Here is a 22,503-nt window from a genome sequence, read left to right on the forward strand (position 1 = left end):
TGGGCAGTGGGGCCCTGCCCCTGTCCGTGCCACGCAGCAGGACCGGGCCGTCAGGCAGTTCTCCATCCCAGTAATGGGCTTTGGAACCCTCAGGATCCATTTCATGGGGGGATCCAGCTGGGTGGGCAGTGGGAGCCTCTGAAGGGGCCAAGTTTATAGAATCCCAGACTGGTCTGGGTGAGAAGAGACCTTAATGACCATCCAGTCTGAACCCCTACCATGGGCAGGGACACCTCCCAGCAGCCCAGGCTGCTCCAAGCCCCATCCAACCTGCCCTTCAACACTGCCAGGGATGGGGCAGCCACAGCTTCCCTGGGCAACCTGGGCCAGGCTCTCCCCACCCTCAGAGCACAGAATTTCTCCCTCAGATCTCATTTCAATCTCCCCTCTTCCAGCTTGAAACTGTTTCACTTCATCCCATCCCTCCCTGCCCTTGTCCCAAGTCCCTCCCCAGCTTTCCTGGAGCCCCTTCAGGCACTGGAAGGAGCTCTAAGGTCTCCCTGGAGCCTTCTCTTCTCCAGGCTGAACAACCCCAACTCTCCCAGCCTGTCTCCAGAGCAGAGCTGCTCCAGCTGTGTAATCTGGGTCCCAGGTCAAGAGCTGGGTTTGTGTTTGACATGAGTTCTGTGGCAGAAGTGCAGTTGTAGTTTATGGAGTGTGTTAAACACAGCTGCGGGCGGGCAGGAGAGCAAACACGGGAAAAGCAGCAGAACTTCCCCAGGCAGTTGTTTGCTTTGGCCACCAAAGGTAAATCTTCAGCTTTGCCTTTTGGATGGAGTGAACAAGTGTGAGTGCTGGGCAGTCCTCCTCCCGCAGGCATTTCCTCAGGGCAGGGTATGTAAATACAACCCAAAAATAAGAATTAACTTTATTCTCTTCAGCTAAGTGTGCCCAGATGTAATTGATCCAGGGGAAAAGTGGGCTGTGGAGAGTGCCATGTCCAAGGGACAAGGCAAGCATCCTGAGGTGGTGGCCGTGTTCTGAGAGCCTGTTTGTTGGCATCTGAGAAATAATTATTCTTGCTTTTAAAGTCTTTCTTACTTTAAAAAGTCCAGCAGCAGCTTGGCCGTTCATTTGGGCAGTAGAGGAGCAGTTGGAAGCAGATCTCAGGTGGGATGGAGAGCAGCTTCTCTGGAGCAGCCACAGAACAAGCACCTGGCTCGTCGGGCTGGTGGAAGCACTGGCACTTGTCAGCCACGGCACCTGGGAGGGGAGGGAGATGTTTCACCACGGCAGCAGGGAGCTGGTCCAGGAGGAACCTGGGGGAGAGGGACATGGGCCACGGTTTCCACACATTTCAGAAGCTTGCTCTGTGAAGTGGGGAACCTTCTGGGGGGTATGGTGGGTTCATAGCCAGCTTCTTTACACAACAGTGCAGCAGAGCCATGTGTGTGGGTTTTAACTGGGAGAGCTCCCCAGTGACTCCAGGTAGACTCAGCCTTGACCCAACCTCACAGGATCAAACCTTAGCAGCAGGCACAAAATTAGCCATGAGTAAAAAAGGAGTTTCCTCTTGTGTGAAGTAAGTCTTTGATAGGACAGGGGATAGTTTCAAACTGAAAGAGGAGAGATTCAGATTAGGTATAAGAATTTTTTCATTATGAATGTGCAGAAACCCTGGCCCAGGTTGCCCAGAGAAGCTGTGGCTGCCCCATCCCTGGAAGTGCTGAAGGGCAGGTTGGATGGGGCTTGGAGCAGCCTGGGCTGGTGGGAGGTGTCCCTTGCAGGGAGACTGGACTGCATGATTTTTAAGGTCCCTTCCAACCCAGGCCCTTCTGTGATTCTCAGTCCCTTTTCCCTCCCACGGACAGGCCCAAGTACGGCGGCAGGTACTGCCTGGGGGAGCGGAAGCGGTTCCGGATTTGCAACGTCAGGCCGTGTCCCCCCGACAAGCCCTCCTTCCGCCAGGTCCAGTGCAGCCAGTTCAACCCCATGCTCTACAAAGGGAAGCTCTACAGGTGGACACCAGTGCCCAACAACAGTGAGTCGAGGGCAAAGCCCGCTGCGGGTTCTGCCAGCAGCCCCGGTGCCGATCCCGAGCACAGGCCTGGCTGTGCTCTCCGCCTCTGTGGGATTTGCCTCGCAGCGTGTTTATCGCCGTATTTTAAATTATGACTGGGCTTGCAGGGTTAGTTAATATTTTCGGAGATGGCTACGTGGCCTCCAGCTGCTCAGGTTTAGTTTCTGCCTGTTGGGTTCCCCAGTTAACCCCTGCGAGCTGCACTGCCGGCCGGAGCGCGAGTACTTTGCGGAGAAGCTGCGGGACGCGGTCATCGACGGGACGCCCTGCTACGAGATGAACGCCAGTCGTGACATGTGCATCAATGGCATCTGCAAGGTGGGCCCGTGGGGAGGGAGCCCAAGGACCCCTGTGCCCAGGGAAATGCCAGCAGATCCCTGAGGAGGTGACCATTGTCCCCTCCTGCGTGCACCAGCGGGCTGAGCTTACTCATTTTGTGGTTCAGCACTCAGAAGGCTTTCCTGAGCTCCTTGAGATACGTGGTAAGGACATATTTCAAGGAAACAGAATACAAGGATATTTCAAGGAAATAGTTCCTGGATGTCAGGAACAATTTCTTCTCCCAAAGGGCTGTCAGGCCCTGGCCCAGGCTGCCCAGGGCAGGGGGGGAGTCCCCATCCCTGGAGGGGTTTCCAAGCCCTGTAGATGTGGTGCTGAGGGACATGGGGCAGTGGTGGCCCTGGCAGGGCTGGGGTAACGGTTGGGTTTGATGATCTTAAAGGTCTTTTCCAACCAAAACAATTCAATGATTCTATGAAACAGACAAGCAGTGCCAGGGACCAAGGAGTTTTCCCAGCTCAGCTCAGGTCAGAGGGTAACATGTGCCCACAGGCTCTGCCGCCCATGGACTTGGGTTGGAAAAGGTAAAGACGAGACATGGGTCATGCTCCTTGCTGCCTATGAACAGGACCACTCGGACATGTTAGATTGAGGAACCCATACTGCTGCCCAAGTTTCAAAAAGACTCCAGCTTGCCCCACGGTTCTTATTTCCCAGCGTTTAGGACCAAGGCTGGTCCTTCTCTCCCTGGCTGGGCCCGCGTTGGCGGGGCTGGGGCGCGGGGGCTGATGGGGCTGCCTTGCAGAACGTGGGCTGCGACTACGAGATCGACTCCAACGCGGTGGAGGACCGGTGTGGTGTCTGCCACGGGGACGGCTCCACCTGCCACACCGTCAGGAAGACCTTCGAGGACAGCGAGGGGCTGGGTAAGGGCGCTCGGCTGCGTCCCCAGGTCACCAGCTGCCCGTCCCGCGCTGGGCCAGGCTGGCTGCTGCTCCTCCTTCATGGTGTGGCTTTTAATCCCAACTTGTTCAGTTTCGATGGGACAAGACCTGAGTGGCAGCGTGGGGAGATGGGGTGTTGCCATTCCACTTCTTGCTCCTCAGGAGGGAAAATATCCCCTTGTGCTTTTGGTGTCTAGAGGCCTGAAAGCAAACCTGTGCATGCTGGAGCTGGTGTGGAGAGGTTCACGGGGAATTTTGTGGGTTGACAAGGACATGTTGAACGTGTGGTTAAACACCTTGTCAGCTCCTGAGCTCTTGCTCTGCAATGGGCTCAGTGCAAGGTGGGGTTTGGTGCCTGCTGGGGCCTCACACAAAGCTGTAAGGATTGGCATGATGCTGGCACCCGAGGGTCACTGTCACCCACCCAAGGAACACCAGCACCCACCCGCGGGCACAGATCCTCTCTGCCACCTCTCCCCTGAGAGCGATGCTTGGTTCCATTCCCAGGTTACGTCGATATTGGGATTATCCCCGTGGGAGCCCGGGAGATCCGGATCGAAGAAGTCGCAGAAGCTGGGAATTTTCTCGCGCTGAGGAGCGAGGACCCAGAGAAGTACTTCCTGAATGGAGGCTGGACCATTCAGTGGAATGGGGACTACAGGGTGGCAGGGACCACCTTCACCTACAAAAGGACAGGGAACTGGGAGAACCTCACCTCCCCGGGGCCCACCGTGGAGCCGGTCTGGATCCAGGTAGGCTCTGGGCTGTGCTGGTGGGGAGGATGGGGGGCAGAGCCACCAGCTCTCCTGCCTTCCCGTGTGGGGCTGCACTGCCATGGGCCATCACAGCACTTCACTGCCATCCAAGGGGTGGGGACACGTTTCTCAACATCGGGAGTGGCCGACCACATGCTGCTGGTCCAAGAAGTGTGCTTCCAGCCCACACCACTTCCAGCTGAGCCTTGTCTCCTCTGCAGCATTCCTCAATATTTACAAAGCAGGGAGAGTATGAAGAGAATGAGCCCTTTTCCTGAGGCCTTCCCCAGATCTTACCAAGAGCAGGGGAAGAGCCTGTGGGGCTTTTGGCAGGGCTGGAGCAGCCGATGGGAGCTGGGAGCTGTGGTGGTGCCATGCACAGCAGCAAAGGGTGGCCCAGTGGCCCTACTTGGCAATGCCATGGGCCCCCCAGTCCCCATGGTATTGCCACCCTCCCACCGGTGCCATGTCCCCCTCAGCAGTGCCGGGGTGAGGGGCTCAGTCCCTGGGTCCTGCTCTGTGGTCCAAATCCAGGTGATGCTGCCCAGGGTGCTGTAGGTCAGGCTCTGCTTCCTCACCAAAGCCCTTGAGGCAGAGGGTAAAAATCCTGAGGGAACATTTGAAATCCTCTGAAACAACTAGAAATGTCAAGTTTTACTCTTTTTTGCACTGCTCTGGAAATTGCCTTCATTTGCAAACCGATCCCACTCTATTAATTTTCACCTTGTTTCCAGGGAAAAGAGTTGCCTGGGATTAGTTTCAGGGTGGCTTTATATTTCAGTGAGCTTTGCAGGAGCCATAGCTGCCAGTGGCAGGGGCAGTGAAAGGCTGTGCCCGTCTCTGCCATTCCTTCCCCAGGATGGTCAGGAGTGAGGGATCTGCCTGTTAATGCAGAGCTGTTGGGAGCCAACATCCTCATGCCAGGGAGGCCAAGCTTTCCCCTGGAGAAGCTGGGAATTGTCCCCTGGGTGATGGCACAGCCAGCAGCTGGCTGAAATTCCTTGTGGAGCCAAGTGTGGTGCAGAGGTGGTGGCCACCACAGAGGTACGTCCCCAGGCCATCCCAGCTTGGCCCAGTGCACTCCTCCCTTGGCAGAGGCTTGCCCTGGAGCCCAGCCACGCCGCCCAGCCAAGATCTTCCCTTTTGCCTTCCTTTCAGCAGAGGCTGAGGATGAAATGTGAGCAGGACCCTGGGCTCCTCTGCCGCCAAGTGCTGCTGTTAACAGGAGCGCTGGCGTGCTCGGCACCCGCCGGTCATTTCCTGGGATTCCTAACCTAATTAAAAGCTTTTGACAGAAATGTTTGGATATTTGTGAAGAGGTTCTGGAAAGACGCCCTCGCTCCCGCTGGAGCTCCAAGAGCAACAAAGCTTTGGCAATAATGGGAGCGCTTAGGCTAAGAAAAACAAGGTTCAGCTCCTGGCCTTCGCCAGGCACTGGTGCAGGAGGTGCTTTGGGCAGGACTTGTGTCAACCCCAGGAGCTGCTTCGTGCATGCTGAGAGCAGCTGGAAGCCCCTTCAAGGGGGGAGCAATTAAGGAAACTCTCTTGAACATGCAAAGCCAAGGGCTTTGATTCCTTCTCTACAGGGCCAGACTCGTGCTGCCATCCCTTCCCTTCCTTCTGACCCATCCCAAAGGACAGGTTACTGTGGCTGATGTTCACCTCAGTGTTCATCCATCCAGGCCACCCACCTTCAGTCCAGCAGACAAGGCTGGGAGCCACCAGAGCTCCCTCCAGCTGTAGCATCCCTTGCTGAGAGGTCAGGGAGGGAGATGAAGGGAGGTAGATAGGGCTCAACACACTTCCAGACAGTGGGAGCAAGCAGTGGGTCTGTCCTGTGGAGAGGGACATTCCTGCCCCATGTCTGCAGACCCTGGGGTGGACTGGAGCCAGGAACGGCACATGCAAAACCTCCTGCCCTGGCTCCGACTGCAGGGAAGGGGACATCTGGCCATCCTGGACCCTGCTGCACCTCAGCAACAGCTGGAACCATCGCTGTCCCCTGCCAACAGGCAGTGCAAGGGGACAATCACAGAATCACACCATGTCCCTGGCTGGAAGAGACCTCCAAGATCATCCAGTCCAGCCCTAGACCTAACAGGGCAAGCTCCCCACTAGACCATGTCCCTGAGCACCAGGTCCACGTGCCACAACCACGTCCTTGTGGCCGCGCCAGGCTGGGTGTTACCTCCTGAGCATCCCCTGGGTGGCAGGGGGCTGCTCCCCCCCTGACCGCCCGCTGTCCCTCCAACAGCTGCTGTTCCAGGAGACCAACCCCGGCGTGCGGTACCAGTACACCATCCAGCGCCCGGCCGACAGCGAGAACCAGGTCGAGCAGGCTGAGTTCCTCTGGCGCTTCGGCTCCTGGACCTCCTGCACCGCCACCTGTGGCACCGGTGAGCCCGCACCCCCGCGAGGAGCGGAGGAGCATCCCCGCCCTGTGGCGATTCCAGAGAAATTCATGGGAGTTCTTTGGGTTCAGGAAGTCTTGGGCTGGGGAAAAAAAAGCGCGACCTCAGCTGAGGCCTCCAGAGCCCCCCTCGCCCTCACCCGCCGGACCCCCCGGCTTTATCAGCGCTTTGCTCCTCGCTTGGGGGCCTGTTCCTGCACCAGGTGTTCTCAGCATCAGGGTGATGGAGACAAAAGAGCTTTAGAGAAATCTAGGGAGTTTGGAAGAGCCTGGCTTGGCTTCTCCGGGGGGGGTGGGTTCCAGGGTTTTTTGGAGAGCCCATTGGAGGGCTCCCAGCGTGGGCAGAGCTCCAGGGTCCTGCACTGCCCTGTGGACACTTGCTTTCCCCCTCCTGTCTCACTGCGCTGCTGGCCAGGTGTCCAGGAGCCCCCAGGGCAGCTTTTGGGGTGGCTGATTGTGAAGAACAGCCCTTCTTCTCCCCCCACATCATAGGACTGGAGGGGGATGGTCTGGGCATGCTGCAAGGGGGGAGGCTGTGACCAGCGAGCGCTTCCTCGAGAGGATCTGCTGCTAAAAAAAAGGGAATTCAAGGACACTCATCCCTTCTGGGGCAGCACAGGGTGCCAGGAGGTGTTTCCTGCTTGTTCCTGGGAGGTGGGTGTGGATCCTGCTCCGAGCAGGAGGGCTGGGATGTGGCAGGAGCTGGCGGGGCCTTTTAAACACATTTGCACCAAGAGCTCTTTGCGGTGGTTTTGCACGGGCACCTGTAACGCTGCAGTGTGGGGAGAGGAGGAGGACGGGGGCTGAGGGCATGGGCTTGTCTGCACAAGGTTTGGTTGTTCAGCTTCCAGGGCAGAAGGGGAATCCAGGAGAGAGCGGGGTGAGGATGCTCACCCCGTCTGGGTGCAGACGGGTGGCAGGAGGAGGGCTGAGCCCCTCGCTGGCCAGAGCAGAACTCAGCAGTTCAGCTGGGCCATCTCAACCCCAGCTGATGGTAGCAGTTGATATTTACAGCTCTCCCAAGTCGTGGGTCAAGTATGTGTTGCACAAAGGAGGACAAAGGCAGGCAGTGAGGCTAGTGTCCAGAGTGAGGTCACCCTGCAGAGTGTCACCCTGTGAGTTCAGCAGAGCAGGAGGCGGGTGGTTTGTCCATGAGCTGTAGCAGGAAGTTGCCAAAAAAGGGCAACATTGCTCCATCCATTCCGGTCATTCTCCAGCCCACTTGAGCTCTGTAGGTCTCATCACACAAGTGTCAGATCAAGGCCAGGTGTCCTCCTCTGCTTTTCCCACCTGGGTGCACTGGGAGTACTGGTGCCATTGGGCTCTGTGAGGCCATGGGTCCCTCAGCAGAAGTGCGCTCTCCACTTCCAGTTTCACCGGTGGTTTCCTTTCCCTTCCCCTGGTTTGGGTGGCTCAGGCTCACCGTGGGGCCTCCTGTCACTTGTGGGTGCAGGGTGCTGGGTGCTTGGGTCCCTGCCTGGGACCCAGCCCTGCTGTGTCTGCAGGGGTGCAGCGGCAGGTGGTGCACTGCGTGGAGAAGCTGGCTGGCATCGTGGAGGAGCGGTTCTGCGATGCCCTCACCCGCCCCGACGACCAGCAGAGGACCTGCAGCGAGGAGCCCTGCCCGGCCAGGTCTGTGGGCTGTCCCCTCACCCCTGCTCCCATCCCTGGCACACCATGGGAACCAGCGCAGCCCTGACCCCCTGCCCAGCACCCTGACCTGGGGCTGAAACAGAACCACGGTTGGGACCCTCATTTCCCATGACCCCAAATCCCCGCTGACTATTACAGGCTGCTGTAGCCCATGAGCATCTTCTGAACATCTCCTGGCCACAAACTCCTCTTGGTTGGTGGTGTGGGGCACAGCACAGAGCCTGGCTGGTAGCTGAGGCATCTCCTCTTCCACGTGTCCCCAGGTGGTGGGTCGGCGAGTGGCAGACGTGCTCGGCCACGTGCGGCCAGTCGGGGCTGATGAAGAGGACGGTGCTCTGCATCCAGAGCGTGGGGTTGGATGAGCAGAGGGCCTTGCAGCAAGCAGACTGCCAGCACCTCTCCAAGCCTGCTGCCACTGCGCCCTGTCACCAGGAGGTCCCCTGTCCCTCCCAGTGGGCCGTAGGGAACTGGTCAGAGGTGAGAAGGAGTGTCGGGGAGGTCCCAGTGTTTTGCAAAGCTGGTAGGAGCTGGGGAAAAAGTGCTCCCAGAAAGTCCACAGCCTGCCTGAGAGAGGTGAGCATGCTCCTGCTTCTGGGGAAAAAACATGTCTCTGTGGGCTCATGAAACACCAGCTCGCGTGGATGGGAATTTCATGGCACGGTGAGGTCTCAGAGTGAGGAAGGAGCACAGAGGACTGTTTGACTCTGCCCCATCTCTGAACGCTGCAGCATCCTCCGTCAGGGTGATGGCCACGCTCTGTGCTGGATGCCAGGGGGGCAGAAACAAGAGGTTTCCAACCCTTTGATGTGTTTTCCAGCACCACAAGCCTTCCCCTTCAAAGCTGCCCCATCTCTGTGCAGGGGGTGGGCAGAGACAGAGATGATCCTAGGGTATGGAGGAGCCATCACAAGTTTTTCAATACTTCATTTAAAAAGAGAAGGAGAGAGAAAAAAATCAACCCCTGTATAAAATGCCACAGTCTGCAGACACCCCGTGTAGCTGATTTGTTCATTTTTGTAGGTCTGTCAATCAGCTTTACCGCAGGTTGAGGGTTTTAACCAGGAAGTTATAACTCCTAATTTAAGCTGTGGTTTCAAAAAGTGTTTGGTGTGAAGACAAGTGGTGGGAGAGAAATGAGAGAGCCTGGGAACCGAGCTTGTTGCTAAGAAACAAACGGAATAAAAATGCGAACAGAAAATTTGAAGGCTAAATGAGAGCTATTTAGAAATATTTTTTCTAGGGCCCCACAAAAGCCACAATTGCAGGGCTGAGAGAGACGGCTCCAAGAAATTAAAGGGGAAATCCTGAATTGCCCACGGGTGTGTGCTGTGCCTGGAGCCAGCCCAGTCACCACCGTGTCTGTGGTGTTGACACGGACGGATCTGTGAGCCCAGGAGAAACACGCTCAGGATTTTGAGATGTCTGTAATTTTTCTGTCCTTCTTTAATTTAAACAAGGAGCTCTCCCTCTTCTCCATTTCCCCCACCACCAGTAAGCAGAGAAATTTGAAGGGCTTGGGAGCTTCCCAGGAATGTGGCCCTTCTGGCCAGAAAAATTATAGGGGCTTGTTGCCTTTTTTTGTACTTGCCAGCCCCGTGGCACCAGCAGCGCCCGGGCAGCCTGCGCAGCCCCAGGGGCTCTTTGCAGTTTGGGCAGCCCAACAAAGTGCTTCAGCACTGTGACTTACTGCCTGCAGAAGGACCTTGGAGCAACATATGTCCGGCTTTATGGAGTTTCCAAGGAAGCTGGTGTAGTCAGAAGTGTTATTTGTTGTCCGTTAATGCACAGTCTCTTGGTCAGAGCACGTCCCACCCTGCAGCCTGCTGTGATGCCTCCAGCAGCTGTGTGCTTGATGCGGAGGCCTCCTGCGAGCTCTGGGTGTTCTTCCACAAGGCTCCCAACAGCCACAGTTTCTTATCTGTGTCCCAGAGGCTTCCCTGATAACCGAGCCTTGGCAAATAAACCTCCTCCTTCCCCCTGCAAGAGCTGAAATACCTGGACTTTATCTCCTGGATGCAGCTGGAGGCATTTGCTGAGAAATTTTAGCTGAAGGTGCACACTGTGGGTGTTGATCTCTGCTTTCCCTGATTTGGCCACCCCAGCAGGGAGAAGCAGTTTGCTTGCACCCCTCCTGCAGATGTTAATGTGCAGTAATGGTTTATGGTGGCTGTGCATCAAACCCTCACCCAGCCCATCCCTTTTTGCCCAAATAGCAGGGATTTCAGCAGAAATCCCCTCTGCTGGGCTTGCATCCTTGACTGTTGGTTCTCCTTGGCTGGGGTCTGCAAGGCTCTCTGATGGCCATGAGGAGCACTCTGTGTGTCTGTCACCGCCAGCTGCAGCAGCCAGAGGCATGTGCAGCCCACATCTGATGGGAGTAGCTCTACAATCTGCTTATCCAGCAGAAAATGTTGCTATCCTTCTTGCCAGCTTGTGGGTTTCTTTTATTCTGAGCAACCTCAAAGAGACCATTATGGTGGAGGAGGGGGTGTCCTCAACAAAACTGCTAATTGACCTTTGCTTTTTCCCTACAAGGACAACAACATGTCATTATCCCCTGCTTCAAAAGATTCTCTTCTAGAAGAAGAGATGCAATTCATGGTGATAGGTCACAGAAAAGAGCTATTAGATCATCTTGCTCAATGCCCTTCACAATGTCCATCTCCCGGGAAAATTATTTCTGGCTGGAGTGAAGGTCAAGGATCACGCTGAGCAAAGTGCCCTGGGATCCCAGCCCTGCACAGGGAGACAGCCCCAGAGGTGGCTTTGGCTGGTGATAACACTGCTCACCAGTGTGAGTGGTGCCCCTTGCTCCCTGTTCCTGGCCCAGGGGAGCCCATGCCCCAGCACGGAGCCACAGGAGACATCTTGGGGTGGGTGGTGGGAAAGTGACATGGAGCCCCTTCACCCTGTACCCAAAGCATCATGGTGGACAGTGGAGCACATGCTTTGTTATCACAAAATCATCAAATCATTCTGGTTGGAAAAGGCCTTTAAGATCATTGAGACCAACCAGTAACCTAATCTGGTTGGGGAGGAGCCGTGAGAGATATGGGCACCTCTGCAGCACCCTCCCCACTCCTCCTGCTGCCCCCGCATCACCCGTCCCTGCTGTTTGTGTCTCTTCCTTTCCCAGTGCTCTGTGACCTGTGGAAACGGGACCCAGAGGCGCCCAGTTTATTGCAGCAACAGCACCGGGGCTGCCTGTGACCCTGCAGAACGACCCAGCTCGGAAAATGTCTGCTCCTTGCCACGGTGCCAGAAGAAGCTGGACGCCAGCAGCGACTGGTCTGGCAGTGGGTCCTCCAGCAGAGAGATATTCAATGAAATCCATTACATCCCCAGCAACCACATTGCTAAATTTAACCCCTTAATTCCAAGTATTCCCCAGTCCAATGATGTCAATGTCATCACTGAGGAGGACTTCTCAGACAGAAAGGGAAATGTCTTTGTTGATGATTTTTACTATGATTATAATTTTATCAACTTCCACGAGGATCTGTCTTACTATCCCTTCATGGAGAAGGAGACCAGAGGCGAGGAGCCTAAGCCAGGGCTGAGCACCAACGACGTGGAGGGACCCCATGAGATGCCTGCTGGTGAACTGCACACCATCAAGCCTGGAGGAGAAGCACGAGAGGACTCTCTGGTAACCAGCAAAGCAAATGCTTCTGTCGCTGTGCATGGTGGAGGAGAGATGGAGCCTGGGGATTTAGCCATGAACGACCTCCTGAGCATCGTCCCCAAGGATGCAGGGACAGCCACTCCCAAATACACCATCCCTGGCTTCATGGGTGAGGAGGAGGATGCAATGCTTGTGCCCCATTCTGAGGACCACCCGCCCACCCAGAGCACCATAAGCCATGATTCTGCAAACAGCCATGACCACCCACCCCTGGGTGAGTCCTTGGGAGCCATGCCAATGGGGAGCAGTCCTGGGCAGGATGCTCCAGCCCATGGCCTTGCTCCCTGGGCTCCTTCCCAGGCTGGTACCCCCTCCCTGCTGCCTGCCTGGGGGGGCAGCACTGGCACAGACACGTCTAGAGGTCTGGGAGAGCTGGGGAGCAGCGGCGAGGGACGGGCGAGCATGGAGGGGCTGGGGACCACCAGCAGTGAGGAGCAGGAGGTGGCTGGTTCTGCAGGAACAGGCCATGAAGATCCAAGGGAAATGAGTCTTGTCATCACTGGGGATACCGATGGTGCTGTGCCCTGGACCGAGGGGCAGGACGAGTGGGCACAAATGCCAGAGGGGACTGCAGGCACTCATGCAGGGCCACAGGGCAAGCAATGGGCAGATCTGTTCTTCCCCACCCCACAGGGACTGGGGTGGGAGATGGGAAGGAGCTCTGCCAGTCCCCATCCCACAGTTGCTGATGGGGGCCCTATGAGGCTGGCAGGGCTCCACACTCCCACATCCCTGACCTTGGCCCCCTTGGTGGCTACTCCAGCCTTTCCACCAGCAGTGTCCTTGTCCTCTGGCTTCCCCAGGCCAGCTACCCAGCTCACCTCCAGTGGCCTCACCCAGCAAGATGCCCTGTCACTGGCCATGCCCACGTCTCCAGCTCACAGCCCTCCTGCATACCTGGGCAGAGCATCTCCCTCCAGGTCCCCCCCAGCGTGGTGGAGCATGGGGATGTCCCAGCACCTGGAGCCAGCATCACCCCGTGCCCAGCAGACCCTGCTCCACAGCACCGTGCCAGGGCAGCGCTCGCTGGGAACAACCCCAGGGACATCTGATTTCAGTGATGGGGAGCACGAGTTTCCCCAGCCCACTCCTGCCCCCCTGCCACGCTGGGAGAAGGAGGAGAGGGAGAAGGAGGACGAGGAGACTTTGCTTCTACCATCAACCACCATGGCAGCCACTGTGACACCCAGCTGGGAGGTTGGGAACTGGAGCGAGGTATGTGTGTCCCATTAAAGCATGAGGTGGCCAGTATGGAGGGTGGGACCGGTCCCTCTGCTGGTGGTCTCTGGGGCATTGCCCCTGGCATGCAGAAATCTTGCATGGCTCACACATGTCCCCCCCATCACGGGGGAAGCGATGAGCTGAGTCCCCAGGGACCTTTCTCCTGGGCCACTGGGCTCCATCCTTGGCCAGAGCCAGCCATGGGGCATCAGGACCATCATGGTCCAGCCCCGCCCTGCTGGCAGGAGAGGAGAGGAGCAGGTGTCTGCCCCTGTGTTGCAGTGCTCGGCCACCTGCGGCGTGGGCGCAGTCTGGAGGCCCGTGCGCTGCAGCAGCGGCAGCGACGACGGCTGCGCCGCCGCCAACAAGCCCGTCCCTGCCCGGAGGTGTTCCCTGAGACCCTGTTCCACCTGGCGTGTGGGGAACTGGAGCAAGGTAAGTGGGGGTGCAGCCTGGGGGGTCCCAAAAATCCACCAAAAACCAGTGCCTGCCCTGTGGCCGGAGCGTTTCTGGGCTGTGCTCTGGCCTTGTGGCTCTAGCCATGGGTTAGAGGAGGAGTAAAGAGGTGGGGTACCAACTCAATCCAGCCCCAGGCAGAATGTGTCTCTGGACTCACCTGCTGCCAAAGAGATTCCTGGTTCACCAGCCGCTGCCGCCCTTTTCCGGTTTGATGCTCATGTTGTTTCCCAGTGCTCCCGGAGCTGCGGCGCTGGGATGAAGGTTCGGGACGTGCACTGCGTCGACGCCAGAGACCAGAGGCTCCTGCGACCCTTCCACTGCCAGGCTGTCCTCTACAAACCTCCAGCACAGCTGCCCTGCCAGGGTACACCGTGCCTGGACTGGTACACGTCCTCCTGGAGGGAGGTAGGGGTTGCTGGGGAGGGGGGACAGCACTTGACCCCCGAGCATTGCAGTGGGGCTTTATCCCCAGTTGGGCACGTGCCTGTTTCCCACCCTCAGTTGTTTCTCCTCTCCCTGGGAGCCCATTTGGTGTTTGCTCACCTGGAGCAAATGTTCAGTGATTGGAGCTGGGGGGGGCTGAGCTGCCTGCAGTGATGTGCTTTACTGGAGCCACCTGATAACCGGGGGGGCGGGCATCAGGCTCTGCCTGCCTCTTCCCACACCTGCCAAACCCAGGCAGATACCTGGGGCAGATCCTCCTGCCTTTGGGAGCCTCCCAGCCAGTTTGGAGTCCCAGGAAGGAAAGCAGGCACTGACAGCAGGGGTAGCTGCAGGGGGGAGTCCACCTGGGGGTGAGTTTGTGTGTCTGCAGGGGGGTTTTGCAGTGTACCAACCTAAGACACCAACTCCTGGGCTGGGTCTGCCTTTCGCTGGCCCTGCTGGCTTCCTCTTCCCATGTCCCATGTCCTGGCAGTGCTCGGAGTCCTGCGGTGGCGGGGAGCAGGAGCGGCTGGTGACGTGCCCGGAGCTGGGACGTTGTGAGGAGACACTACGGCCCAACACCACCCGACCCTGCAACACCCACCCCTGCACCACCTGGGTGGTGGGCTCCTGGGGAGAGGTGAGCAGGCACGAGCAGGAGCACGTTGCTCCTCGCCAGGGGCCTCTGAAAGAAATGCAAGGAACAGGGGAGGAGGTTTGCTGGAGTCCCCATCATAAGAAGGACATGGAGATATTGGAGTGAGTCCAGAGTTGGCCATGAAGATGATCCCAGGGCTGGAGCAGCTCTGCTCTAGAGAGGCTGGGAGAGCTGGGGTGTTCAGCCTGGAGAAGAGAAGGCTCCAGGGAGACCTTAGAGCACCTTCCAGTGCCTGAAGGGGCTCCAGGAAAGCTGGGGAGGGGCTTGGGACAAGGGGCAGGGAGGGATGGAACAAGGGGGAACAATTTAAAGCTGAAAGAGGGGAGATTGAAATGAGATCTGAGGAAGAAGTTCTTCACTGTGAGGGTGGGGAGACCCTGGCCCAGGTTGCCCAGGGAAGCTGTGGCTGCCCCATCCCTGGCAGTGTTGAAGGGCAGGTTGGATGGGGCTTGGAGCAGCCTGGGCTGCTGCGAGGTGTCCCTGCCCATGCAGGGGGGTTTGGAACTAGATGATCTTTAAGATCCTTTCCCACCCAAAGCAGTCTGGGGTTCTGCCCCCCAGGGTTCTGGTGCTGCTGGCACAGCACCCTGTTGGGGGTGGTTCCCCCCAGGCTGACAGGGCTGTTCCCTCCCGCAGTGCTCGGCTCCCTGCGGCGCGGGCGTCCAGCGGCGCCAGGTGAAGTGCATCAACACCAGGACGGGGCTGGCAGAGGAGGACAGCAGCCTCTGTGACCACGAGCCCCGGCCCGAGAGCACCCAGAAGTGCAACCCCCAGGACTGCCAGAGCTCCGAGTCAGGTAAGCGCTTCTTCCCGTGCTCTTCTGCCCTCCTGCAGGCTGGGTGCTTCGTCTCTGGTCTGGTTGTGCTCTGGTTGTGTGTGCTGGTTGGGGTAGATGCTGCGTTTTCGAGGACATGGTGCTGGTCTTGGAGATTGGTGTGAAAGGCACCAGGCTCTTGGTTAAGGGGTATGACCTGCAGAGCGGGTGGCTCCTCCATCAGCAGCTTTACAGAGGAGTGATGCATCGTCCTCCACCACCATCCTCTGCTGGGAGAGAGACCTTCCTCCCTGGCACAGCAGCAGTGAGGGCTGAGGCAAGTTTAGACTCATTCTTTATTTTTCTTCTCCCACCTCTCACCAAGAGCAAGTCAGAGCAAAGACCAGTTCTCCATCCAGCATCTTTGGGAATGTCTGGGCAGATGCTCCAGCACGTTGGTCCTATTTGACCATGGGCCATGTCCATCAGCTTCCTTTACCTGCTCCAGCTGCAGCCACAAGCACTCGCTTGGCTGCTCCTCTCACCTTCACTTGGAGAGACCTGCCCCACAGCACCAGGCATTCCCTGGTAACCAGAACTGTGCAGGCTGCAAGGGTTAACAGCCCGTGAAAGGAAGAGGGGATTAGATGTCATTGATATTAGCATGTTAATCATTAATTCTCCTTATCTTTTTAATGTGTCTGGGCATTAAAAAAAGCTTTTTGTCTGCCCAGAAAGAAACATTAGACCCTCAGGAGGTTTCTTGAACAAAGAGAGGGCTGAGGGCTGGAGCTGGGCAGGAGGGGAGCAGGCAGCCCATAGCCAGGGTGCAGGAGCCAGCCCATGGGCAGCTCTGCAGAGATCCCCTCTGCAGCCTGGGCCACCCCTTTGCATCCTTCCAGCCCTTTGTATTTGTCCTGTCTCCTGCCCAGTTCCTCCTAAAACCTGTTCTGGAGATGGCAGAAGCATCAGCTCTGATCAGCTGGGACTGGGAGGCTGTGGGGCTGGCTGCTGGGATGCTCTCACCATCAGGCCTCTCCTTTTGGGTGGCTGTGTGACCCTCGGCATTGCAAGGCTGCTGAGCAGCTCAGCAGTTAGGAAATAATTAGTCAGGCTGGCTCAAGAAGTGATGTGTGGTTCCTGCTATTTTTGTCACGGGAAAATTCCCGGGCTGGGCTTGGTGATGAGAGCGGAGGAGCTGCCTGGTGCAGCCAGGGCTGCATAAGAATAGCCACTGAGATGTGTAGAAACAACAAAGAAATGTTGAGGTCCTGGCTTGAAAATGACATAAATGCTCTGACTGTAGCCCAGGGCAGGAAGCGCCTCTTGGAAATACAAACATTTCCTGCCAAACCATGTAAAGGAACAAAACTTGCGCATGGCAGGAAATCACAGATGTGTAAATGCACAGGCAGAGGCTCCCCAAAAACACATGGACGTGAGCTCCAGCCCTGCTCCTGTGCTCTGGGGGATCTGCACGGCACCAGGTTAATGCAGGCTGAGGGAACATGTGCTGATGTGAGGGGCACAAGGAGCCTCCACCTCCTGTAACGTGAAGTGCACCGGTACCAGCAGAACCAGATCTTTGTCTTTGCCAGCAGCCTTGTGCTCACTGGACACAAAAATGCAGATAACGCAGCAGAGTTTAAATGTTCAGGCCATCATCAGATGAATTTTTAACAGAGAAAGAAAGGATTAAGTGTGTAAACAAACGTCGCACCGTCAATTGGCTCTCTCCAATTTACAGGAGGTCGGAATTAATTAGAACCAGAATCCCATTCTGTTGCCAGGTTATAAATTAATTGAAGATTGCACAAGTTATTTTTACATGTGCCTGTCGTTTTACAGCTGCAGACAGCTGTGAGCAGAGATGATAAGGTTGGCTGTGTCCTTGGATGGCTCCCGGGGAGCAGCGGAGCCCGTCGGGCACCCCGACGTCTCTGTGCAATGTCCCAGCCAGGCTGGGGATGTTTGTCTTGCTCCATGTTGGGACAAGGAACTCAAACAAACAGGGCTCCAGCACAGGGGCTGCCAGACATGGCCCTCACCCATGCCAGCCGAGGCCAGGAATGCCCTGCAGCTCCTTGCTGGTGTCTGGGAGGGCCAGGAGGACATCGCTGTCCCCCTGACCACACAGTCTGGGTGACAGCAGAGACAGACTTGCTGGCCCTGGGGCAGGGCTGCCAGACAAGAGCATCCCGTGGCTCGGGAAAGCTGGCTGCTGCCTGCTGCTGCCTGCTTGCCACCCATGCCCAGCTCCAAGCCCCAGCAGAGCTCTCACCCCCACACCAGCCACTCCTGCTACCCCATCACTTCTTGTACCTTAGACAGCTGGAAAAAAACAACCCTTACAGCATGTTTATTTCTGTGTTCAAGTATTTCACTTCAATTTATGTCCACCTTGAGAAGGAGCTGAGCAACAGGTCCTGTCTGAGAGCTCAGAGCAGCTCAAAGATGCTAAAACCCAGAAGCAGCTTTGGCTTCAGATTGGACAAGGATGTGAGCAGGAGAACTGAGCCACAGCCACCCCCGGGCTGTGCTTTTGGCCAGACCCCGTCAGCAAGGGGTGGAACAGCCCAGCCAGGCCCAAACAGAGCAGCCCCTGGGGTGCTCATCGTGGTAAATGTCACCACATTCATATTTTTCCTCCTGCCCATTTCTCTGGATCTGATAGTTTGCAGGTTCCCCAAATTCACACCAATCCCTGCTGTGTGCAGTGCCCCGGGCTCATTAGCCAGGCTCTGCTTGTATTTCTAGTTGCCTCAAGATTAATTGGCAATTAAATTTTATCTTCCCTCTTGCTTTGAGTAGGGAAATGAAATTATTCATGCTGCTGCATGTAGCTGAATTTGTCCGCAAGGGAAACATACTAGAAATAATTGCAGCAAATTCCAATTTTCTCTGTCATTTGAGCATGTCAGTCTGCATCCAAGTGGCAAGACAGGGAGGTGCTGCTGAGCGAGTCATTAAGTGCCCGTTATTTACTGCTAATTAACATCAGTCAATGAAGAATGGGTGCTTGGAAAAGGATTCCCCATTTTTTTAAGTGTAGGAGAAGTGAATGTTACACATTTTAGCCTTACAGAGATGCCTCTTTTCCAGCAGTGGGAGATGCTTCTCCCTCCTCCTTCTTGACATTGACTGAGTAGACTTTTTTTGGAAAGCATAAATTGCAATGGACCCCAGTGGCCAATGTGAGCAATTAGGAGGGTCCATGAATCTGCTTCTCATCAGCCTTGGGTATGGGTGTGCAGGCACAGGGCACCCTGGGCAGGCACCCAAGGCACCCGGGGCTGCAGCCTGGGCTCCTCTGCCCAGAGCCTCCAGCCAAGGCTCCAGTAACAGCCTGGCAGGGACAGGGAAAGCCTAATCCCAACAACAAAAGACTAACCCTTCCTTGATGTTTTGGAAGACACTCCAGAATACATCAAAGGCATGGTTTTCTGTGCAGAAGAAAGACCTTCAGCAGAGAGGATATTGGCCTTGGAGTGCTAAAACTGGGGAAAGCAAGGACAACAAGGAAGACATGGTGCTTTACCTGTGGTTGGAGGAACCACCCTGCCAGCCCTCTGCAGGTCCTGCTGGGACTTGGTTCCCCTTAGTCTTGGAGCAGAGGAGGACCCAAAGCTGCTGCCCAGCCCTGTCCTCACAGTAAAACAGGCAGAAGGAGCAAAGACTTGGTAGATGTGACAGGGCTGTCTGCTGGAGCCTGGCTGCTCCTCCTGGGATTGGCTGTGGGAAGCCCTGGACATGGTGTGTTTGAAGCAGTTTTTGGATTTTGGAGAGGAAGCCAGGGGTCATGTCCAGCAACTCATTTCAGCAGAGGCTTCTTCTCCCCCTCCCTGTGCTCAGAAGGAAGTCCAAGACAAGGCGAAGCACAATCCTGGCTCTGCTGCCGCTCTTTGGAAATGAGAATTTCTCTGTATGGGCTCCAGAGACTCCAAAAAATGGATAATCCCTCTGAACCTCTTGGAGAGCACCAGGACATTTCTCCCCCTGGTCTGTAGTCCCCAGGCTGGGTGCTCAGGGGGTGTTGATGGGAGCCCCGTGCTGGGGCTGAGCGAGACGTGCCGGGAGCAGCAAGGGCTGACACCTGAAAACCAGGCGGTTTTGTGCTTTTCTCCCAGTTTTCCAAGCTGTGGCCATGGCAGTGCCTGCCCAGGCAAGCACACCTGGCAGCCCAGCATCCACGGCAGGGGGGACAGGGCCCCGTAGCTCCAGAGCCACCAGCAGTGACACAAGCCACCCTTGCTGGTGCCCATTCCCAGGGGAGCGCATCGCCCGCCCGGGAGCAGGAGCCTGGGATAATACTTGTTAAATTCAGCACAGGCTCCAAGAGCATCCCAAAGGCCCCGGGGTCAGCAGCTTAATTCTCTGCTTTTGCTAGCTCAGCTCTAAGCTCAACCTTCCCTTGTTTTTACAAAACCTTTTCCAGGAAGTTTATTTTTCCCGAGCATAAAAGTAAATGCGTAGGTCTGTGTGGCGGGAGCTTAAATGAAACGTAAAGCCACTTCCACAGCCAACTTAAGAAAAAACAACCAAAAGAAAGTGGGAGTTTTCAGTTTCTAATGTGCTGACCTAGCCTGGAGTTTAAAAGCCCTGCTTCCAGCTCTTTCTTTAGGCTAAAATTTGGCTTAGACTTGAACGCTGGAGCGTATGTTCAAATGAAGTGTTGGGATTATATAAAAAATAATTGTTAATGGAAAAAAATAACAGTAAAAGGATTAAATGAAAATTGGGTCAATTCTGTAGGGACCCTCTCTGAAGAGCTGACAAATTAAGTGCTTATTACAGCTTCCCATGCCCAAATTCCGGGGAGGAATCATGAGCTCAGCCAAGGTTTTCAGACCTGAGCTTGACCCCACACAAATCCACGCTGGGACACTGCATCAGCCTGGGAAACAACCCGGGCTGGAGAACTGAGGAGTGCTCAGCAACTCCCATCGACTTCACCTCCTTAAAATGCTTTGGAAGGCTGAGTCCTGCCAGGCTCTCACAGAAGGACAATCCCAGGGATGCTCCAGCTTAGGGTGGTGGCTCCTCTCCACCCTCTCCAAGCCCATCCCAGGGGTCATTCTCCAGTGGGCTTGTGCCTTTGCACACAACGTGGTGTAGAAAGAGAAATCCCTCCCAGCAGGAGACACGTGGGCTTGTTTGTGCCTGTGGACAGCCCTGGGTACTGCAGGTATGGGCATTTCCATACCAGCACCCAGAGTGTTGAGCTGTTGGAAAAGGATCAGAAAAGAGCAAAACCATCACCCCTGGTCCTGGAAAGCGACATTCCAGCGGGAGGCTCTGGAGCCTTTACAGCTCTTTCAAGGGAAGGCAGGAGGCAACTTGGTTGGGATCCATAAATAGCTTTCGAGGGAGACGGCTGCGATAAGCAGAGGGCTCGGGACGAGCTGAGCAGGCTAAAAATACCAAGGGGCTTAGCAGGGCCTGCCCTGCACAGCATCCCCCAAGCACCAACCCTGTGGGGCTCCAGTGCCATTCCCATGCATCCATGCAGGATTTTTCATGGAGTTCTTCAAAAGGCTGTGGAGTTTTTACTGTGGTGGCTCTTCCTGCGTGCGATGCCGGAGCCGGCGCCGTGTCCTCCAGCTCTCCTGGTCAGTGTCGCCTCCCAAACCAGCAACTGGAAACACCACCAGTGTGTAAATCTGGAGGGAAGCACAGGCCAGGCAGGACCCAGTGGTCATACCCTGGTGAAGAGTAAATGATTATTGAATCTTCCCAAGGAGAGGGGTGGCTGTGATCTATGTGCTGGGCTGGAGTTGGAGGTTGGTGCTCCCCAGTATCTCCAGGAGCAGGCAGGGGCTTCTCCAGGCTGAAATGCCACACTTCATTTCTTCTCTCTCATCAGATACCCCAGAGGTGTTTTGGGATCCCTCCTTGAGACATCCTGTCCTGCAGCATGTGCCAATGGGAATACACGTACTTGTTTGCTCAAATGCCTGGATGCTCAAGGGCTCTGGGGGTTCAGGGAGTGCTGTGCTGAGCTGCAGGGGTGCTCCCAGGAGATACCATTCCTGGGACCCCCGTGGAGCATCACAGGAGCAAAGAATATCAGACCAGTATAATGACCTCCTTACTGGTGGGGCTGGGGGTGTGAGGGCTGTGACTGAAATCCCAAAGGGGGGGAAAGGTCTCAACTCTGCCGTAGCCCCCACCCCGACGTGGCACTTCCGGCCCCAGAGAGGGATTTGTGGTTCCCAGACTGTTTGCAGAGAGGAAACCATTTCTGCAAACAGTTTGCTCAGCCAGGAGTGACTCAGACAGGGCAGCCAGGCTGTGGCCCACGGCCACCACAGCCACCACGGCCACTGCAGCTGGCCTGGGGGCTGCCCCCCCCGCTGGCCCCGGGGCTGGCACCAGAGCAGTGGTTCCCAAAACAAAAGTCCATCCTTGAAGCGACACCGATGTTGTTTTGTTTTGAGGTTTGTGAGACACCTGCAGGAAGTGAAGCAGATGATGTGGGTTCTTGAAATCATCTAAACACAAAGCAAAGAGAACAGCTGATCACCTTTCTGCCGCCTTCTGCTGGCGCGGCGGGGACATCTGGGGACTGGGAGGAGATGTCATCACAGGGAGGCTTGTCACCTCTCCCAGGCTTCCAGCATGGACCTTCCAGCCCAGCCTCAGCCCCACTCCCCCATCGGGTTTTTCAACCCTGGGAGGATGCTGCAGAACTGCTGGCAGCAGCAGAGCTGTTATTTCTCTGGGTAATTAGACATACCGAGGATGCCCGGGACCCGGGTGAGGGTGGGCTCAGTGTTCGGTGGGTCTCTCCTGTCCTCTGCCAACCACGTGCCGGTTTTCTCCCCAAACACCCGGTCGCCGCCCCGGTGACACCGGCAGTGACGCCGCCCGCGCCCTCTCGCCTCCCTCCAGGCTTCGTCTGCGAGCGCGACCGCTTGACGTTCGGCTTCTGCCAGACCCTGCGTGTCCTGGGGAGGTGCCACCTCCCCACCGTCCATCTGCAGTGCTGCCGAAGCTGCCGCCAGCACGGACACCTCCTGCCAGCCGGCCGGGACCGCGGGGACGAGCGGGCCTCCAGGAGGTGACAGCACCGTCCCCCAGGGGCAGAAGCGCCGGGAGCCCGCGGGGCAGACCAGGACTTGCTGCTCAGTTTTGTGCCGATGGTGCCGCCCAGGAGCCGCGCCCCGAGCCCGGGGAAGGCTCCGTCCCCTCTTGTCTGTGCTACACTCTAACGGTGCTCAAACCATCCCCTCTGGAAATAAG

The 22,503-nt window shown here is 56.6% G+C and overlaps 1 protein-coding gene across 1 annotated transcript in view; it reads left to right on the forward strand.

Annotated features, from left to right (window-relative positions):
• The window catches only part of ADAMTS7 (ADAM metallopeptidase with thrombospondin type 1 motif 7), a 35,840-nt gene extending 13,337 nt beyond the window's left edge, over positions 1-22,503 (forward strand). The window contains exons 11-23 of the mRNA XM_051628575.1: positions 1,812-1,981; positions 2,205-2,338; positions 3,105-3,225; positions 3,751-3,995; positions 6,253-6,394; positions 7,914-8,040; positions 8,325-8,538; positions 11,198-12,961; positions 13,250-13,402; positions 13,658-13,831; positions 14,343-14,489; positions 15,144-15,303; positions 22,153-22,503. Of these exons, the coding sequence (XP_051484535.1) occupies positions 1,812-1,981; positions 2,205-2,338; positions 3,105-3,225; positions 3,751-3,995; positions 6,253-6,394; positions 7,914-8,040; positions 8,325-8,538; positions 11,198-12,961; positions 13,250-13,402; positions 13,658-13,831; positions 14,343-14,489; positions 15,144-15,303; positions 22,153-22,325 (3,724 nt within the window). The 3' untranslated portion in view covers positions 22,326-22,503. The remainder of the gene's footprint in view (positions 1-1,811; positions 1,982-2,204; positions 2,339-3,104; positions 3,226-3,750; positions 3,996-6,252; positions 6,395-7,913; positions 8,041-8,324; positions 8,539-11,197; positions 12,962-13,249; positions 13,403-13,657; positions 13,832-14,342; positions 14,490-15,143; positions 15,304-22,152) is intronic.

This window comes from Apus apus, chromosome 10 (genome assembly GCF_020740795.1).
Source record: "Apus apus isolate bApuApu2 chromosome 10, bApuApu2.pri.cur, whole genome shotgun sequence".
Taxonomy (NCBI): domain Eukaryota; kingdom Metazoa; phylum Chordata; class Aves; order Apodiformes; family Apodidae; genus Apus; species Apus apus.